At 45.5% G+C, this 15,191-nt stretch overlaps 1 protein-coding gene across 1 annotated transcript; it reads right to left on the bottom strand.

The window, feature by feature from the left end:
• LOC135086311 (uncharacterized) lies at nt 1–14,409 on the bottom strand. The gene is made up of 3 exons (XM_063981097.1): nt 14,391–14,409; nt 11,485–11,802; nt 1–5,569 (listed from the first exon to the last, which is right to left on the bottom strand). Exons 1-3 carry the CDS (start codon nt 14,407–14,409, stop codon nt 69–71), a joined length of 5,838 nt encoding a protein of 1,945 aa, XP_063837167.1. The 3' UTR covers nt 1–68.
• Between the last annotated feature and the right edge of the window lie 782 nt (nt 14,410–15,191).

Genomic DNA, 15,191 nt, shown 5'->3' on the forward strand with positions numbered 1-15,191 from the left:
GTTCATTTTCTTAATTACGAAACAGATTAATTAGTTGATTTGAACTAATTGACATGATGTTGCTAACGTTAATCTTGACTATTCTTGACGTCGCTAACATTCTCCCCCGCAGTGCGAAGCACTCCTTCCTCCGGATGCGACGTCTTGGCAGGAACCAGGACTACCACTCGTCGCGTCGGTCGCCGCAGCACTCCTCCGGGTGTTCGCACGTCGAGGATTCTTACTCTGCCGTCCGGTCCAGGATACACTCGCAGCACTTCCCCTCGTGGCCAAGTGTTTCTTGGTAGCGTCGCGTCGACTATTAATACGACGTCGCCGACTTGAGGGTCTTCGGTCTCCCGGCCGGCTATTTTCCTCGGCATCAAAGTTGGCAGGTATTCCTTCAGCCACCTTTGCCAGAAGTGGTCCGTCAAGCGCTGCGCTGTCCTCCAGTTCGCCTTCCCGATGAGGTCGTGGTCTTCAAACACACCCGGCGCCATTGCTCCACAGGATCTTCCGATGAGGAAGTGGTTCGGCGTCAGGCTTTCTTCGTCTTCGGGATCCATACTGATGTGGGTGAGGGGACGTGAGTTTACGATATGCTCCACTTCGAGGAGGAGCGTGTGCAGGACCTCTTCTGGCGGTGATCTTTCTTTAAGAACGGTCATTAATGATGTCTTTACCGAGCGGACCATTCTTTCCCAGGCGCCTCCCATATTCGGACATCCAGGTGGGATGAATCGCCATGTGATTCCTTCCCTTGAGGCGGCCTCTTGCAATTCTCTATTGGCCCCCACGAAGTTAGTCCCGTTGTCGCTGAAGATTATCTTCGGCGTCCCTCTTCGTGCAGCCATTCTTCGCAGGGCCATGATCATGGAGCTGGTGCTTAATGAATTAGCCAGCTCCAGGTGTATCGCCCGGGTCGTTAAGCAGGTGAACAGGGCTCCCCATCTCTTCTCAGTTCTCCTCCCGATCGTGACTTGCATCGGGCCGAAGTAATCTACTGCTGTGCAGGTGAAGGGTGGTTGATGATGCTGCAATCGTTCGGCCGGCAAGTCTCCTGTGGGTGGTATTTGAGGCTCTCCCTTGTGGACTCTGCACCATTGACACCCATGTGTGATCCATCTTGTGGTGCTGCGCAAGCCGAGTACCCAGAACTTCTGCCTTATTTCGTTGATTATCGTTGCGGAGTTGCCATGGTAGAACCGTTTGTGATAGAACCCTATGATGAGCCGGCAGATTTGACTTTTCCCGTCCAGTATGATCGGGTTGGTTCGTCCTTCTCCCGAACCAATCTTCCTGGTGCGCGTCCTCAGTTTTAGGATTCCGCGGCCATCCAGGTATATGTCAATCTTCTTTAGTCGGCTCGAGTTCTCCAATGGCCTCCCTTTTTCGAGGCAGCAAAGTTCTTTGGAGAAGCTCTCCTGCTGGCTCCTCTTGATAAGCTCCTCTTCTGCCCTATGTATGAACTTATCTTCCAGCGTTAAGAAGACCTTTTCTTCTTTCTTCTCCCGGGGGACGTGACTCGGTGTTTTCTTCCATTTTCGGTGCCTGACGATGTGGACACTTCTTTTTTCCGCTACTCTTCTTCTTAGCAGGTCGATGAACTGGAATATGCGCGCTGTACTGCGTAGCAGTCGAGTCCAGTCGGAGAATCTCTTCGGGTCCGGAGTGACTTGTGGTATGACCTTCAATGTGGCAACAACTTGGGGATTCTTTTCTTCTCCGGTGAGTTCTTCTTTGACTTCAAAGCGTCTCGCCGGCCAATCTTCTTTGTTTCCATATAAGAAGGCGGGACCTTTGAACCATCTTGCGTTTTCATCAAACTCGTTCGGAGTGCCTCTTGTGGCATCATCTGCGGGGTTTTCCTTTGTCGGCACCCATCTCCAATCTTGAATTCGCGTCAGCTCTTCAATTTCCGCGAGGCGATGGGCCACGAACGTCTTGAATTTTCTCGGGTCTGCTTTCAACCATTGAAGGACGGTGCTGGAGTCTGTCCAGAAGGTCCTTTCTTCAATCTCCAAATCGAGCTCCTTCTCCACCGATGAGGCAAGTCTGCTGCCCAATAATGCTGCTTGCAATTCCAACCGTGGGATAGACACTGGTTTGCTAGGAGCTACCCTTGCTTTCCCAGCAATCAATGCGACGCGTACCGTGCCGTCTGGGTCTTCCGTTCGCCAATAGACGGCTGCGGCGTACGCTTCTTCACTCGCGTCGCAGAACGTGTGGAGTTGCCCTCTTCTGGTTCTCGGCGACAGGCACCTTGGGATCTTCAGTTCCTTTAGTACGGCGACGTCTTCCAGGTATCCGGTCCATGCGGCGACTTGCGGTTCGAGAATCTTCTCGTCCCAGTCGATCTTGGTACGCCAGATCTCCTGTATGAGTTTCTGGCCCTGTATTAGGATCGGCGTCGCGAAGCCCATGGGGTCGAACGTAGACATGACGGCGCTGGTGACTTCCCTCTTCGTTGGTACTCTTTGCCCAGCGAGTACTTCGGGCGGAGTGTTCCTGAAGCCCACGTTGAAGGCGAGTGCATCTTCTGTGATTAGCCATCTCAACCCCAGGGTTTTCTCTTCCTTGCCCAGTTCGAGGACTTCCTCCTGTCGCTGATCTTCAATTCCTTCCAGAACGGTTGGTTGATTGCTCCCCCATCCTCTCAGGTGGAAGCTCGCCTTGTTGTGGATCGTCTGTACCTCTTTCGCGATCCGCTTGGCTTCTTCTACCGTTGTGAAACTTTGCAAGTAGTCATCCATATAATGGTTCCTCCGTATTGCTGCCACGGCTGCCGGGTGTTCCTCCTTGAAGTCTTCTGCGTTCTTGTTCATGACATAAATTGCCGTAGACGGTGATGACGTTGCCCCGAAGATCACTGAGGCCATGCGGTATTCTTCCGGTTTGCCGTTCCTCTTGCTGCCGCGCCATAAGAACCGCAGACTGTCCCGGTCTTCTTCCCTCATTTGGATGCGTAGGAACATCTCCTTGATGTCGGCGACGACGGCGACTGGACCTTCCCGGAACCTGAGAAGCACTCCGAAGAGAGACTGCAATAAGTCAGGCCCAGGCAGCAGCGCATCGTTGAGGCTCTTCCCGTTGAACTTGGCGGCGGCGTCGAGAACTATCCTCGGTTTCTTCTTTATCGGGTGCATCACCGCGAAGTGAGGTAAGTAGAATGTTCTCCCTGGCGTCGTGGTTTCTGGAGCTTTCTCTGCATATCCATTCTTCAGCAGATTTTCTATTTGTTCTTCATACGAAGTCTTCAGTGCTGGGTCCTTGTCTAATTTCTTCTCCATGTTGATGAGACGCTGGTGTGCCTGATGGTAGTTGTTCGGTAGAGTTTCCCTTTCATTTTTCCACAGCAGCCCAGACTCGAACCGTCCATTTGGTAGCCTCTTCGTGGTCTTCTCTAGGACGTCGAGTGCCCTTTTGTCGGCGTCATTACTTGGCCGACGTGCTTGCACCCCGAGCGACTCTATCTCGAAGTGCCGGCGGACCAGGGCTTCTGTTTCATCTTCCATCAACCTGCTGTGGTGCACGAACTTGACAGGGACACTTCCTCCGGCGTCGCATCCGTGTAAGACCCATCCCAAGCTGGTCAAGGAGGCAACTGGTTCGGAGGCCTTCCCTTTGCGTAGTCTCCGTGTGACTATGAGCCCCCAGTTATCTTGCCCGATCAGTAGTTGTGGTTCTTCCTTGTCGTAGACCAGCTTGTCCTTGATCTTCTGTAAGTGTTTATACTTCTGAAGCATTCTTTCTTCGACCCCTTGTTTCACCAGCTTCAAGTTGTCGATAGTTCTCGCTTCCATGTTGAGCTTATTTCTGCAATGGACCCCCTTGATCTTCATGTTGATCTTCTGGGAGTTGCTCTTCTGCATACCGTTCCCCCCGACCATCTCGATGGTGATGGCTTCCGGCTTCCCTTGCGCTCCAATCTTCTTTGCCACTGATGAGTCCAGCAGCGTGACGGTGGACCCTTCGTCCAGGAGCGCGAGCACTTTTGCTGTCCCTTTGGGCCCGTAGAGGTTTACCGGCGTCATCTTCAAGTAGGCCTTTCCGCAGCTCGTGGTGTGCACCGACGATACAACTCCTTCGGCGGGCTTTTCTTGAGTTTTCGCCGCTGCGGGCTTCTCTGAGTGAAGACTGATGTGATGCCACCTCATGCACTTCTTGCATGGTTGTGCCCGACACGTGTTCCTTGAGTGCTTGAAGCGCAGGCATTTGAAGCACATTCTTGCCTTCTTCACCATTTCCCACTTATCTTCAACACTGGCTTCCTTATATTTCTTACATTCGTACAGCCAGTGGTCCTCACGGCACTCTGGGCACTTCTTCGCGTCAGTCTTCGGTTCTTCACGGCGTCCTTCTGTTTGTTGGACATGGTGAACCGGCCTCTTGAACATATTTCTCTTTTGGTCCCAGGACACTTCCGGGGGAGCGTAATCACTGTTAATATCTGCTTCAACTTCCATGAAGTCATACATGAGTTCGAGCGCTGGTTTTCCCTCTGCCCGGCGCTCGCGTTGGTACATCAGCCACCGAGACTTCATGGTCGGCGGCATCTTGTCGATGAGACACTCCACGGCCCCTGGTGCGCACAAATATTCCGTCTTGCCGAGTGCCCTGATAGTGGCCACGGCATTGCGGACTCGGCTGGCAAACATGCAGATCTCCCCTGATGACTCGTTGACCCTTGGCAGCCTTTCCATCTTCTTTAACTCCGCCAGGGCTATGGCTCCAGGTCTGCCGAACCGGACCTCCAGGCTCTTCATCAGCTCTTCTGGATCCTCGGCGGTGAACAGGAGGCTCTTGACTGCCTCCCTCGCGTGCCCCTGGAGACACCTTCGTAGTCGCGCCAAATTCTGTGCCGGCGTGAAGGAGCGCGCGGTGTCTTCATATGACCTTCTGAACGCGAGCCATTCTTCACATGCGCCATTGAAACTTGGGAGGTCGACCAGTTGTCTTGTGAGGCCACCTTCTGCCCTCTGTGACAGCTTGGTGATAGCCATGGCCAATTCTTGAATATCGGTCCTCCCTTCCGACGGTAGTGGCTGCGGCGGCGGCGGCGGCGGCAACACTTGCGGCGGCAACGGCGGCAACACTTGCGGTGGCAGCGGCGGCGGCAGCGGTAGAACTTGCGGCGGCGGCGGTAGAACTTGCGGCGGCGGCGGTAGCGGCTGTGGTTTCGGCGGTACCTTCTCGGCGATGATGCTCGAGTGGTCCGACCAATCTTCGATCTGCATTTGCCTGTATTGCACTTCTTCTGGATCCTCTTCCATGTCGGAATCCAATTGGGCCAACTCCAATTCCGCTTTGGCAACTTCCAGTTCCTGGCGGGCCACTCTTAATTTGGCCTCTATTTCTGCCCTTCTTCTCGACGAGCGGACGGAGCGCGTGTCTTGATTCACTCGTGACAGTCGCGGCGTTTGTTCATGCACTTGCGGCGTGGGTGGCGCGTACTGTCCTTCAACAGTCGGCACGGTGGTCACCGTAGTCGCGGGAGTCGCGGCGGCGGCAGAGGCGGCGGCAACATTGGCCGCGGTGGGCGTGGAGGCGGCGGCGGCGGCGGCGGCGGCGGCGGCGGCACGTCTCTTCTCTGCTTCCGCGATACGGGCCCTTAGTGCTTCGTGTGGCTTCGTGACGTCGGCGGTTATCTCCTCTGTGTAGGAGCGCGGTGCTGGTTCCCCTCTTCCCAAATGCACGCCGGGCTCTCCCATAACCCGGGTGCTAACAGCCGGCGCGGCGTGGTCCCTGGCGATGCGCGGTGAGGACGCGCCCCCGGCGGGATACGGGGTCAGCGTTGATGAAGTATCCGTGGTTTCCGTCGGAGTACTTCCTCCATGAACCGGCGGCGACGTAATTCTCCCTGCGGCGGCGGCGCTAGCCGCGGCGGCGGCACCTCGTAGCTTCTCCGACCTGGTGACAGGCATCTTCGCTATTCCCGTAATCCGGCTACTCGAAGGACCAGGAAAATGTGGTGGACTGCAGTGGACTGTATGCGTTTGTGTGTGTTCGAGAGCGCTGACCGGACGATGATGACTGCCGTTGAGAGCTTGCCCTTACTATGTCAGGCGTAGTAGGTGCTACTTGCAGGAATAAAACCACTATTTCACTTGCTGAGACTTCTCGCGTTTATTATTCGCTTCCTTTTCTCAGTTCTTGCTTCTTCAGATCACTTGTTGCTTGGAGCACTTGTTCTCTGAACTGAACAAAACATCTGAACACAACATGCCAGCTGGAGCGGTTCATTCCGTATTTATGGGGAGCGGCTATCTCCATCCCGCTTTCACACGCTATTGCTATCCCTGTCTTCGGGAAATCCACAGTTTTCGCTAATTTTCTCCAGCTGGCAGGTAGTTTTACAATGGTTTCTTATTTTCTACAGATGCGTAATTAAATTATCTACATTATACAAAAAGTTTCATCACAAAATTCCCAAAATTGGCGAAGTTATTGACAAAAAACCTAAAACGGCTCTCTTTACGGTATTGCCTCGCGCAACGGACCATCCGTGCAAGACAAGGACAAAACATATTGCTATCTCACGCTCTAGAATGTTCGAAGCGAGAGGTCCGATATTTCCGTCTCGTTTCTTCTCTATTTTTTCCTGAACATTCCAGATTTTCCAGAAAAGTGTGAAAGAGAAGCTATTTTGTGGAAGTGAGAGATTAGACAATGCAAGAAAGAGGCCTACCGAGTGAGTAAGCGAGAGAGCCTGATGGTTTTCGCTACGGTATTGCCTTTTTGGCGAAAATTTCATGTTCATTTTCTTAATTACGAAACAGATTAATTAGTTGATTTGAACTAATTGACATGATGTTGCTAATGTTAATCTTGACTATTCTTGACGTCGCTAACAATCTCCTCGTTGAAAGTTGTGAATTCGAGCCCGTCCTCTATCAAATCTTTGTTTATCTTTGGCAGACGCATCGACCATCCTTTGCTGGACATGTCGTTGCAATGCATAAATATCAATGGAAGTGTTTTCGAATTTCACTAAATTTAGGAGCTCAGGTGGTACGCAGTTTTGGCGTCGGGTGAGGAGTGTTAGCGGGGCAACACCGGTTGTTCTATGGACAGTACAGTTAAAAGCCAATTGCAAACTTTCTAGTGCTGTGTGCCAATCCGGGGTCTCGTAGTTTTTTATCATAATAAGACCGTTCTTCAGGGTTGCCATCACCCGCTCGACCTGTCCATTTGCTCTACTAACTCCTGGTGCAATTGCATGAATTTCAATGCCAAACCTGTCACAGTAGTTTTTGCATTCGCCAAGAAATTCACGCCCTCATCTACGACGATTTGCCTTGGTGCACCAAAAAGGTGGACAACTTGTTTCAGCGCTCCAAAAGTACTGTGCTGGCTTTTATCATTAGTATATCGTAACAATACGTACTTGGTGAAGGCGTCTATGGTTACCACGACATACTCCTGCTCTTCGGTTGTACTGTTGGCTTGGTGATAGGATGCAATTGTACATGTGTTGCTCCTGAGGTCTGCTTTGAGGTACGGCATACTACACAGTTGGCTATAAAATCGCGGACAATGGAGTTCATTTTATCGAAATGGTAAGTCTCTCTTATTTTATGGAGAGTTTTCTCCCACCCTTGATGCTTAAGAGCGGTATGGTAGGTATTTATTAGGCTCCATTGGAATGACCTTGGTACGACCGTCAATTTCGTTACGCCCACGATCGGATCTACACTTTCGTATTTGAGAACGTTATCTTCAAGTAGATAGCCAGAGACACTGTCTCCATTGTGCAAAGCATCTATTATGGGCCGTAGTTGGGGGTCCCGTCGTTGCTCTATATTAAGCCATTCTAGGTTTCTAGTCATGACGTTTACAGTCAGGGGATTTGGATTTCTGCTAAAGAAATCCGCGTGTTGCATTCGCTCACCCTTTCTGTACTCAATGTCGAACTCGAAGTTTCGGAGATACGACCACCAACGGTGTATACGGGGTAAGAGGTCTTGTTTGTGCTTAGAGGCTTTCAACGCGTTGCAGTCTGTGATTACCTTAAATTTGCGTCCATATAAGAAATGTCTGAAGTGCTTGATCGCTCGAACCACCGCCAGAGTCTCAAGCTCGTATGAATGATACCTGCTTTCGATATCTGTGGTGCGCATGCTAAAGTACGCCACAACGTGTTGTCGGACATTTATATTCTGTACGAGAACAGCCCCGAAGCCAAGGCTGCTTGCATCAGTGAATAATTCGATCGGCTCACCTTCTCGAAATATTGTTAACACAGGAGTAGATGTTAAGTAATGAATTACTTTTTGACGTACCTCTTCATGAACATTCGTCCAGTTTCATTTAACACCTTGTTTTGTAAGGTCGTATAAAGGGATCATAAGTCGGGTGAAATCGGGGATGAAGCGACGAAAGTAGCCAGCCAGACCGTTGAACTGTCGAACTTGTTTTACGGTAGTCGGAACAGGGGCTTTTAACAAAGCTTCGATCTTTTTGGGACTTGGGCTCACTTGGCCGTTTTCTATTACATTTCCGAGATACTCAATAGAGTTTTTGAAGAAAAGACACTTGTCTATATTGATGGAAAAACCAGAATCGCGCAAGGCGATTAAAATTCGTTCTAGGAATGAGATACCGCTGGGAAAGTCGACATTTACTTATCACATCATCAATGTAAACTTGTGCCACACTGTCATTGAGATCCTTATTAGCACTACCTGGGCTTAGAAGTGGTCCTAACGCGCGATTTATGCATCTTTGATATACTGCAGGTGCATTGCAGAGGCCAAAAGGCATGGTCGTATATTCATATAGACCATCGGGTGTAATGAACGCGGTTTTTTCGATTGAATCTGCTGAGACTGGGATTTGATGGAACCCAGATGCCATGTCCAGCGAAGTAAAATATTTGCCACCGGCTGGTCAGCTGCTGGACCAGCTGGTGCAGCTGGTCAATTTGGTCCGCAATCAAAGGAAGAGGATAATGATCGCGTACAGTGTTCGAATTTAGTTCGCGGTAATCGACACACATTCTGTCGTCTCCGTTTTTCTTTTTTACTAAAATAATTGGGCTCGAATAAGGAGATTTACTTTCACGGACGATATTATTCGCGATTAGCTCTGACACAATCTCTTTAACTTTTTCGCGCTCTACGGGACTCAGTCTATACGGCCTTCGCTCAACATATTTTTCAGGGTTTTTTAAACGTATTTCTAGTTCACCGGTAGTAACTCGAGATTTTGCAAAACCTCGTGTGAAAAGATGAGAGTACTTGTTAAGCAGGGCCATCAACTGCTCGATTTCGAGTTCGTTAGTCAAGTCATGATCAAGCTTTTCAAAAATAGGACTGTTTAGTCGCATGTGCATAACACGCGGTTGAGATACCAATGTCGCAGTATTTTGAGTGATTACTACGCTTAGGCCAGTTTCATACAAAATATTTGCTCCGATGAGCACATCAGATGTCATCTCTAAGTCAGGTAGGATGTGGAATAATATTTCCACGTTAATATTATCGATAGTGCAGATAGCAGTTAATGTGCTAGTGGATATCACTGCAAATGGGCCTATCCCACGTAAATAATTAACACCAGGTAATTTGTCTGCGATTGATTCACGCATGACGGAGCATTCTGCACCACTGTCAAACACAGTATCGATCTCGGTGCTACCTACCCTAATACGCATAGAGTTCAGTTTAGATTTATTATTTGAAACTGAATTGATGTTGAATTGATGTTCGAAGCTATTTGTTTTTCGCGACGAAAACAGGTATCGAATGTATGACCAGGCTTTGAACAAAATGAGCAAAACTTTTCACTCTGCCTTGTGGACGTGGTTGGTATTGGCGGTGTAGTATTTTGAGTGCTCTCAGTCAATCGCGTGCCTAAATTGCCTTTGCTTCGACAATTATTGAAGTCATGACCGGTTCGTTTACAAAAACTACAGTAGAGGGTAGTATTTCTGTTGTCAGAAGTAAATCTGGCACGCTTTTGAGGAGGCGCATTTGAATTGCTTGAAGAAGGGTTGGCGCGTTTAGCACGGATAGACGAGGCGACGGAAATTAGTTCCGGTACCGAAGTAGCTCTAACATTCATTAATTCGATCCTAAGACGTTCGTCACCTATCGTACCGATGACTGCCTCTACGGCATCGCTATTGTCAAGCTTATCTTTCGTGACCCGCCGCCATAGAAGCCATGCTCGAGATAAGAACTCCGCAATATCTTTAGAGGAATCATAAATATGCTCTCTGAATCTAAGAATATCCCGCGAGTAACGACTCTCGGGTTCAAAGGTCGTAATTATACAGTGTGAGTCACGTTAAAGTGTACATATGAAAATAGATGAAACTAGACCTATTTTTATCGACAAAAAAGAGGTCAAAAAATTTTTGAGATTTTTTTTAAATTTTTTATAGATTTTTTTTTCTTCCAATTACTTATTGTAAGGAAAACGTAATAACTTTTAAACTAAGCGGTATATCCTGATAAAATAAAAACAGTAATAATGCTAAATAGCAGGCAATACTAAAAAAATACATACAATACACAAAAAATGCCAACAAGTAATAAAAAATGATACTTTTTGAAAAAAATCTGCTTAAAAATTTGTGTTTTTTTGGTTATTTGATAAATTTCTCCAAAAAATGCCCCTATAACAGGTGGTTTTTATTGTTGTGTATTATTCTCTATCGTATTACCTTTGTAAAACCAAAAATTGCATGTCTCTATCCCTATCACAACATTTGCTATGATAGTTTGAACAAAGGCCTACCACAACATTATTCTCCTCTACAGGTAGGGACAATTTTAATTTTAACTAAAATGCTTATTTTACTTCGAAATCTTTTGTTTTTACTTGAAATCTAACTTGTCTTTATCAAAATTACAAATCTAGAGCCATTTTCAGTTTCGTTGTTAACGAAGCGTTGAATGGCGCGCCCGGAGAGGCTTAGTTCAAACGATCATAGCAAATGTTGTGATAGGGATAGAGACATGCAATTTTTGGTTTTACAAAGGTAATACAATAGAGAATAATACAAAACAATAAAAACCACCTATTATAGGGGCATTTTTCGGAGAAATTTATCAAATAACCAAAAAAACACGAATTTTTAAGCAGAATTTTTTCAAAAACTATCATTTTTTATTATTTGTTGGCATTTTTTGTGTATTGTATGTACTTTTTTAGTATCGCCTGTTATTTAGCATTATTACTGTTTTTATTTTATCAGGATATACTGCTTAGTTTAAAAGTTATTACGTTTTCTTTACAATAAGTAATTGGAAGAAAAAAAATTCTATAAAAAATAAAAAAAAATCTCAAAAAATTTTTGACCACTTTTTTGTCGATAAAAATAGGTCTAGTTTCATCTATTTTCATATGTACACTTTAACGTGACTCACACTGTATTTTGGCGCAATTCTTCCCAGGTAGATGTTGTCACTAACCAGTTGTCAGCCCATATTTTTGCGCGACCCTTTAACAAGCTCGTCACTTTCATACGGATATCGTAATCACTTAATTGGTACGTACTTTTAGCAGTAGAGATGTGATCACACCACTCGCGCACGCCGACATTTCCGTCCGGGTCGTAGGAAGGCAGGAACACGTCAGTAATTTTAAACTTGTTACCTGATTGTTCCAAAAGTCGCTCGCTCATACTTTGCATCATGGTCATCATGTGAGCAAAGAATTCGGGTGGAACGATACCGGACTGGAATGTTGGTGGTGCTACCGGGTTGCCGGCACTGGCACTCGTCGGCAGGAGATGCAGCGCAGTCATCGAAGTGGGCACGTTCACACTGGGCGCAGTCAGGGGTACCTCCGCGTTGGCACCGGGGTTGTCAGGACCTGAAGCAACACATTGACCGGCAGAAAGGGATCGTTGTAACGATCCCACTTCTGATATCGGATTTTGACCGTCGGTGTTATTTTTAAAAGGGGCAGAACCGGTGACACTATGGCCATCGGTTCTGCTATTTTGTTGGCTCATGAGAAATACAAAAGAAATGCAAAGAAAACTAATTTAGCAATAATTTTATTTTAGGCATCATCAAAATTACAAGAACAAAAAAACTTTTTTAAAAACGCTTTATCCTGAAATGCAGTTGTACTAAAACGAAAAAAATAATTGTATGCTTGGTTCAAAGAATTTCGAAAGCTTGTATCGCGCATGGAATTTATTCCTCTTTTTTTCTGTTTGCGCTACAAGCTTTCGAAATTCTTTGAACCAAGTATACAATTATTTTTTTCGTTTTAGTACAACTGCATTTCAGGATAAAGCTTGTTTTTAAAAAAGTTTTTTTTTATTATAATTTTATTTTAGACTTTTTAGTTGTATCTCAATCTCTGGGTCATTATTTAGCACCAAACTGCTCGAAAAGACAAATCCAACGAACCCAAACTCGATGCGATTCCGTCGTTTCGTTTAGGAGTTCCTATGGCCACCTCCTGACTCCATCATCAGGACCCTGGCACTAAACTGCTCGAAAAGACAAATCCAGCGAACTCAAACTCGATGCGATTCCGCCGTTTCGTTTAGGAGTTCCTATGGCCACCTCCTGACTCCATCATCAGGACCCTGGACATCATCTAGCACTAAACTGCTCGAAAAGAAAAATCCAACGAACCCAAACTCGATGAGTTTCTGCCGTTTCGTTTAGGAGTTCCTATGGCCACCTCCCTAATCCATCATAAGGACCCTGGACATCACCTAGCACTAAACTGCTCGAAAAGACAATTCCAACGAACCCAAACTCGATGCGATTCCGCCGTTTCGTGTAGGAGTTCCTATGGCCACCTCCTGACTCCATCATCAGGACCCTGGACATCATCTAGCACTAAACTGCTCGAAAAGAAAAATCCAACGAACCCAAACTCGATGAGTTTCTGCCGTTTCGTTTAGGAGTTCCTATGGCCACCTCCCTAATCCATCATCATGACCCTGGACATCATTTAGCACGAAACTGCTCGAAAAGACAAATCCAACGAACCCAAACTCGATGAGTTTCTGCCGTTTCGTTTAGGGAGTTCCTATGGCCACCTCCCTAATCCATCATCATGACCCTGGACATCATTTAGCACGAAACTGCTCGAAAAGACCAAACTCGATGCGATTCCGTCGTTTCGTTTAGGAGTTCCTATGGCCACCTCCTGACTCCATCATCAGACCAGCTCAATGGTACCATAACATTGCATTGTCATCGTACTTACATAAGTATACCAAATTTCAGCTCAATCGGTTGAGGAGAAGTGGTCTTAATTTCAGTTGCAAGATTTGTCCCACACATACTAACTAGAGATGAGACGTATTTACTAGAACAGATCCACACACTAGGTATTTTACAGTACTAAGTGGCACCTATTCCAATTTTTAAAATACTTGATCCACCTAGTATTTTTTAAATTACACGATTTCCGACCCTACCATCAAAGTAATAGAGGTTATTATTGCATAATCCGTAGTCGTGTATTACGCGCACCGCGTATTTCTCGCTAAGCTTATGTGCGAACGTAGAGATTCACTCCGTCTCTGTCTGACAAACAAATTTGAGCGCAGGCAGGTGTGAGATAGGAATAGGTGTTTAATGTATTACGTAATTTAAACTCTATTTGTACACAGGTAAGGTTTGAAGTATGAAGGGAGGATATCAATCAATCAACAGCCAGCAAAAACATTATTATTCAATTTCAAATTGCATTATTAATACTACGGTTGTATCTTTTCAAAGAAAATTGTATTTTAAAGTCATAATACGTGGATTAGTCCGCACTAGTCGCGTCAAGTATGGTAAATTACTACGTACTAGGTGGAATAGGTATTTGGATCAAGTATTAATAAATACTTGGAATAGGTGCACCTAGTATCAAATTTACCTAGTATAACCCATCTCTAATACTAACAAGTGAAGTCAATATAAAGCTTGTAAAAAGAACTAATTTTCAGTAAAAATTATTATTAATTAATTTACAGAAATGCAGGTAATTAATAATTTAATTAATATTCCGATCGACAGAGGAACAGAGCTTTCGCTTAACAACCGTTCGGTTCGAAAATCCGGAGCGAAGTGAGCGAGTTGCTCCGCTGTCGCTCGGTAGTACGCAGCGCCCCCACTCAACCTCCCACCGGCCAATGGCGTTGCGCACGCAGTCAATTGAGTTACTTATAAAGTTTTAAAATGAATTAATAAATAACCGGTTATTTTTGTTGGCATGCGTAACTATTTTTAATAATTTTGTTAATTTTAAAAGCTTTAGAAAATGAATAATCGAATTGTTTTTTAAAATCAACAGCCTGCTTTTGCAGTACAATCAAATTGAGTTACTTATTAATTTGCAAAAGCAAGTAATAAATAACTGGTTATTTATGTCTACACATTTAATTATTCTAAAACATTTTGGAAAGCTTTAAAAGCCAATAATAAAATAAATCGACTTACTTGTCTGAATGTTATCCATTTATGAAACGTGCACTAATAAACAAATTTTAAATTGACACTAAAAATACAAAGTAATTACCAACGCAATTACACGATTATTATTAGCGGTGGAAAAATGTGTTTACAATTAATAATTTGTGTTACGTAACTATAACTTAAATACTTTTGCGGCGACAGATATATTATTTGAAGGCAAGACAGCTACTTGGAAAGATATTCAGTTTATATACGATTTAGACTGCAAGTTGGGGCACACTAGAACCTTACCGAAACTGACTGCTCATCATGTCAATCCTGACAAAGTAAAAAAAAATGAAAGTTAGTGTAGCTGCTCAAGTTTTTAGTGCCAGAACTGCAGCAATGTTAAAATTTACCAATGCACTTAGTAAGTATGATTTTTGATGTACTCATTCACTTTGCTTACTTGTATCTACTCTATGGTATTTTTTTTATTATGACAAAAAAATTAAGGAGCAGTAGCTCAGAATCTGCAAGTGAAAAATTTTCTTTTAGAAACATTGGTTGAAATATGAAATATGACATCACTATGAACTTCTTTTAGGGTTCGGACAAACCAACGCGATCACACCGCGATCAGCCGGCGTGCAGCGATGGCGACCAGACCTTAATGCATTGATCGCCATCGCTGCACGCCGGTTGATCGCATTGGTTTGGCCGAACCTTAATACATAGGTATATAAGAATTTGAATGTTTCAAAATGGAACTTTGTATATAAGAATAAAGCCAAGGATACATTAAGGGACAAATGTCCTACGACATGTATCAGCGACATGTCAAGC

This window comes from Ostrinia nubilalis, chromosome W (assembly GCF_963855985.1).
Source record: "Ostrinia nubilalis chromosome W, ilOstNubi1.1, whole genome shotgun sequence".
NCBI lineage: Eukaryota > Metazoa > Arthropoda > Insecta > Lepidoptera > Crambidae > Ostrinia > Ostrinia nubilalis.

Excerpts from the sequence above, each read along its gene's own strand:
- LOC135086311 (XM_063981097.1), bottom strand. Across the intron at positions 5,570-11,484 it reads TCACATCTCTACTGCTAAAA|AGAAGAGACGTGCCGCCGCC; the intron begins GTACGTACCAAT and ends TCGCGGAAGCAG.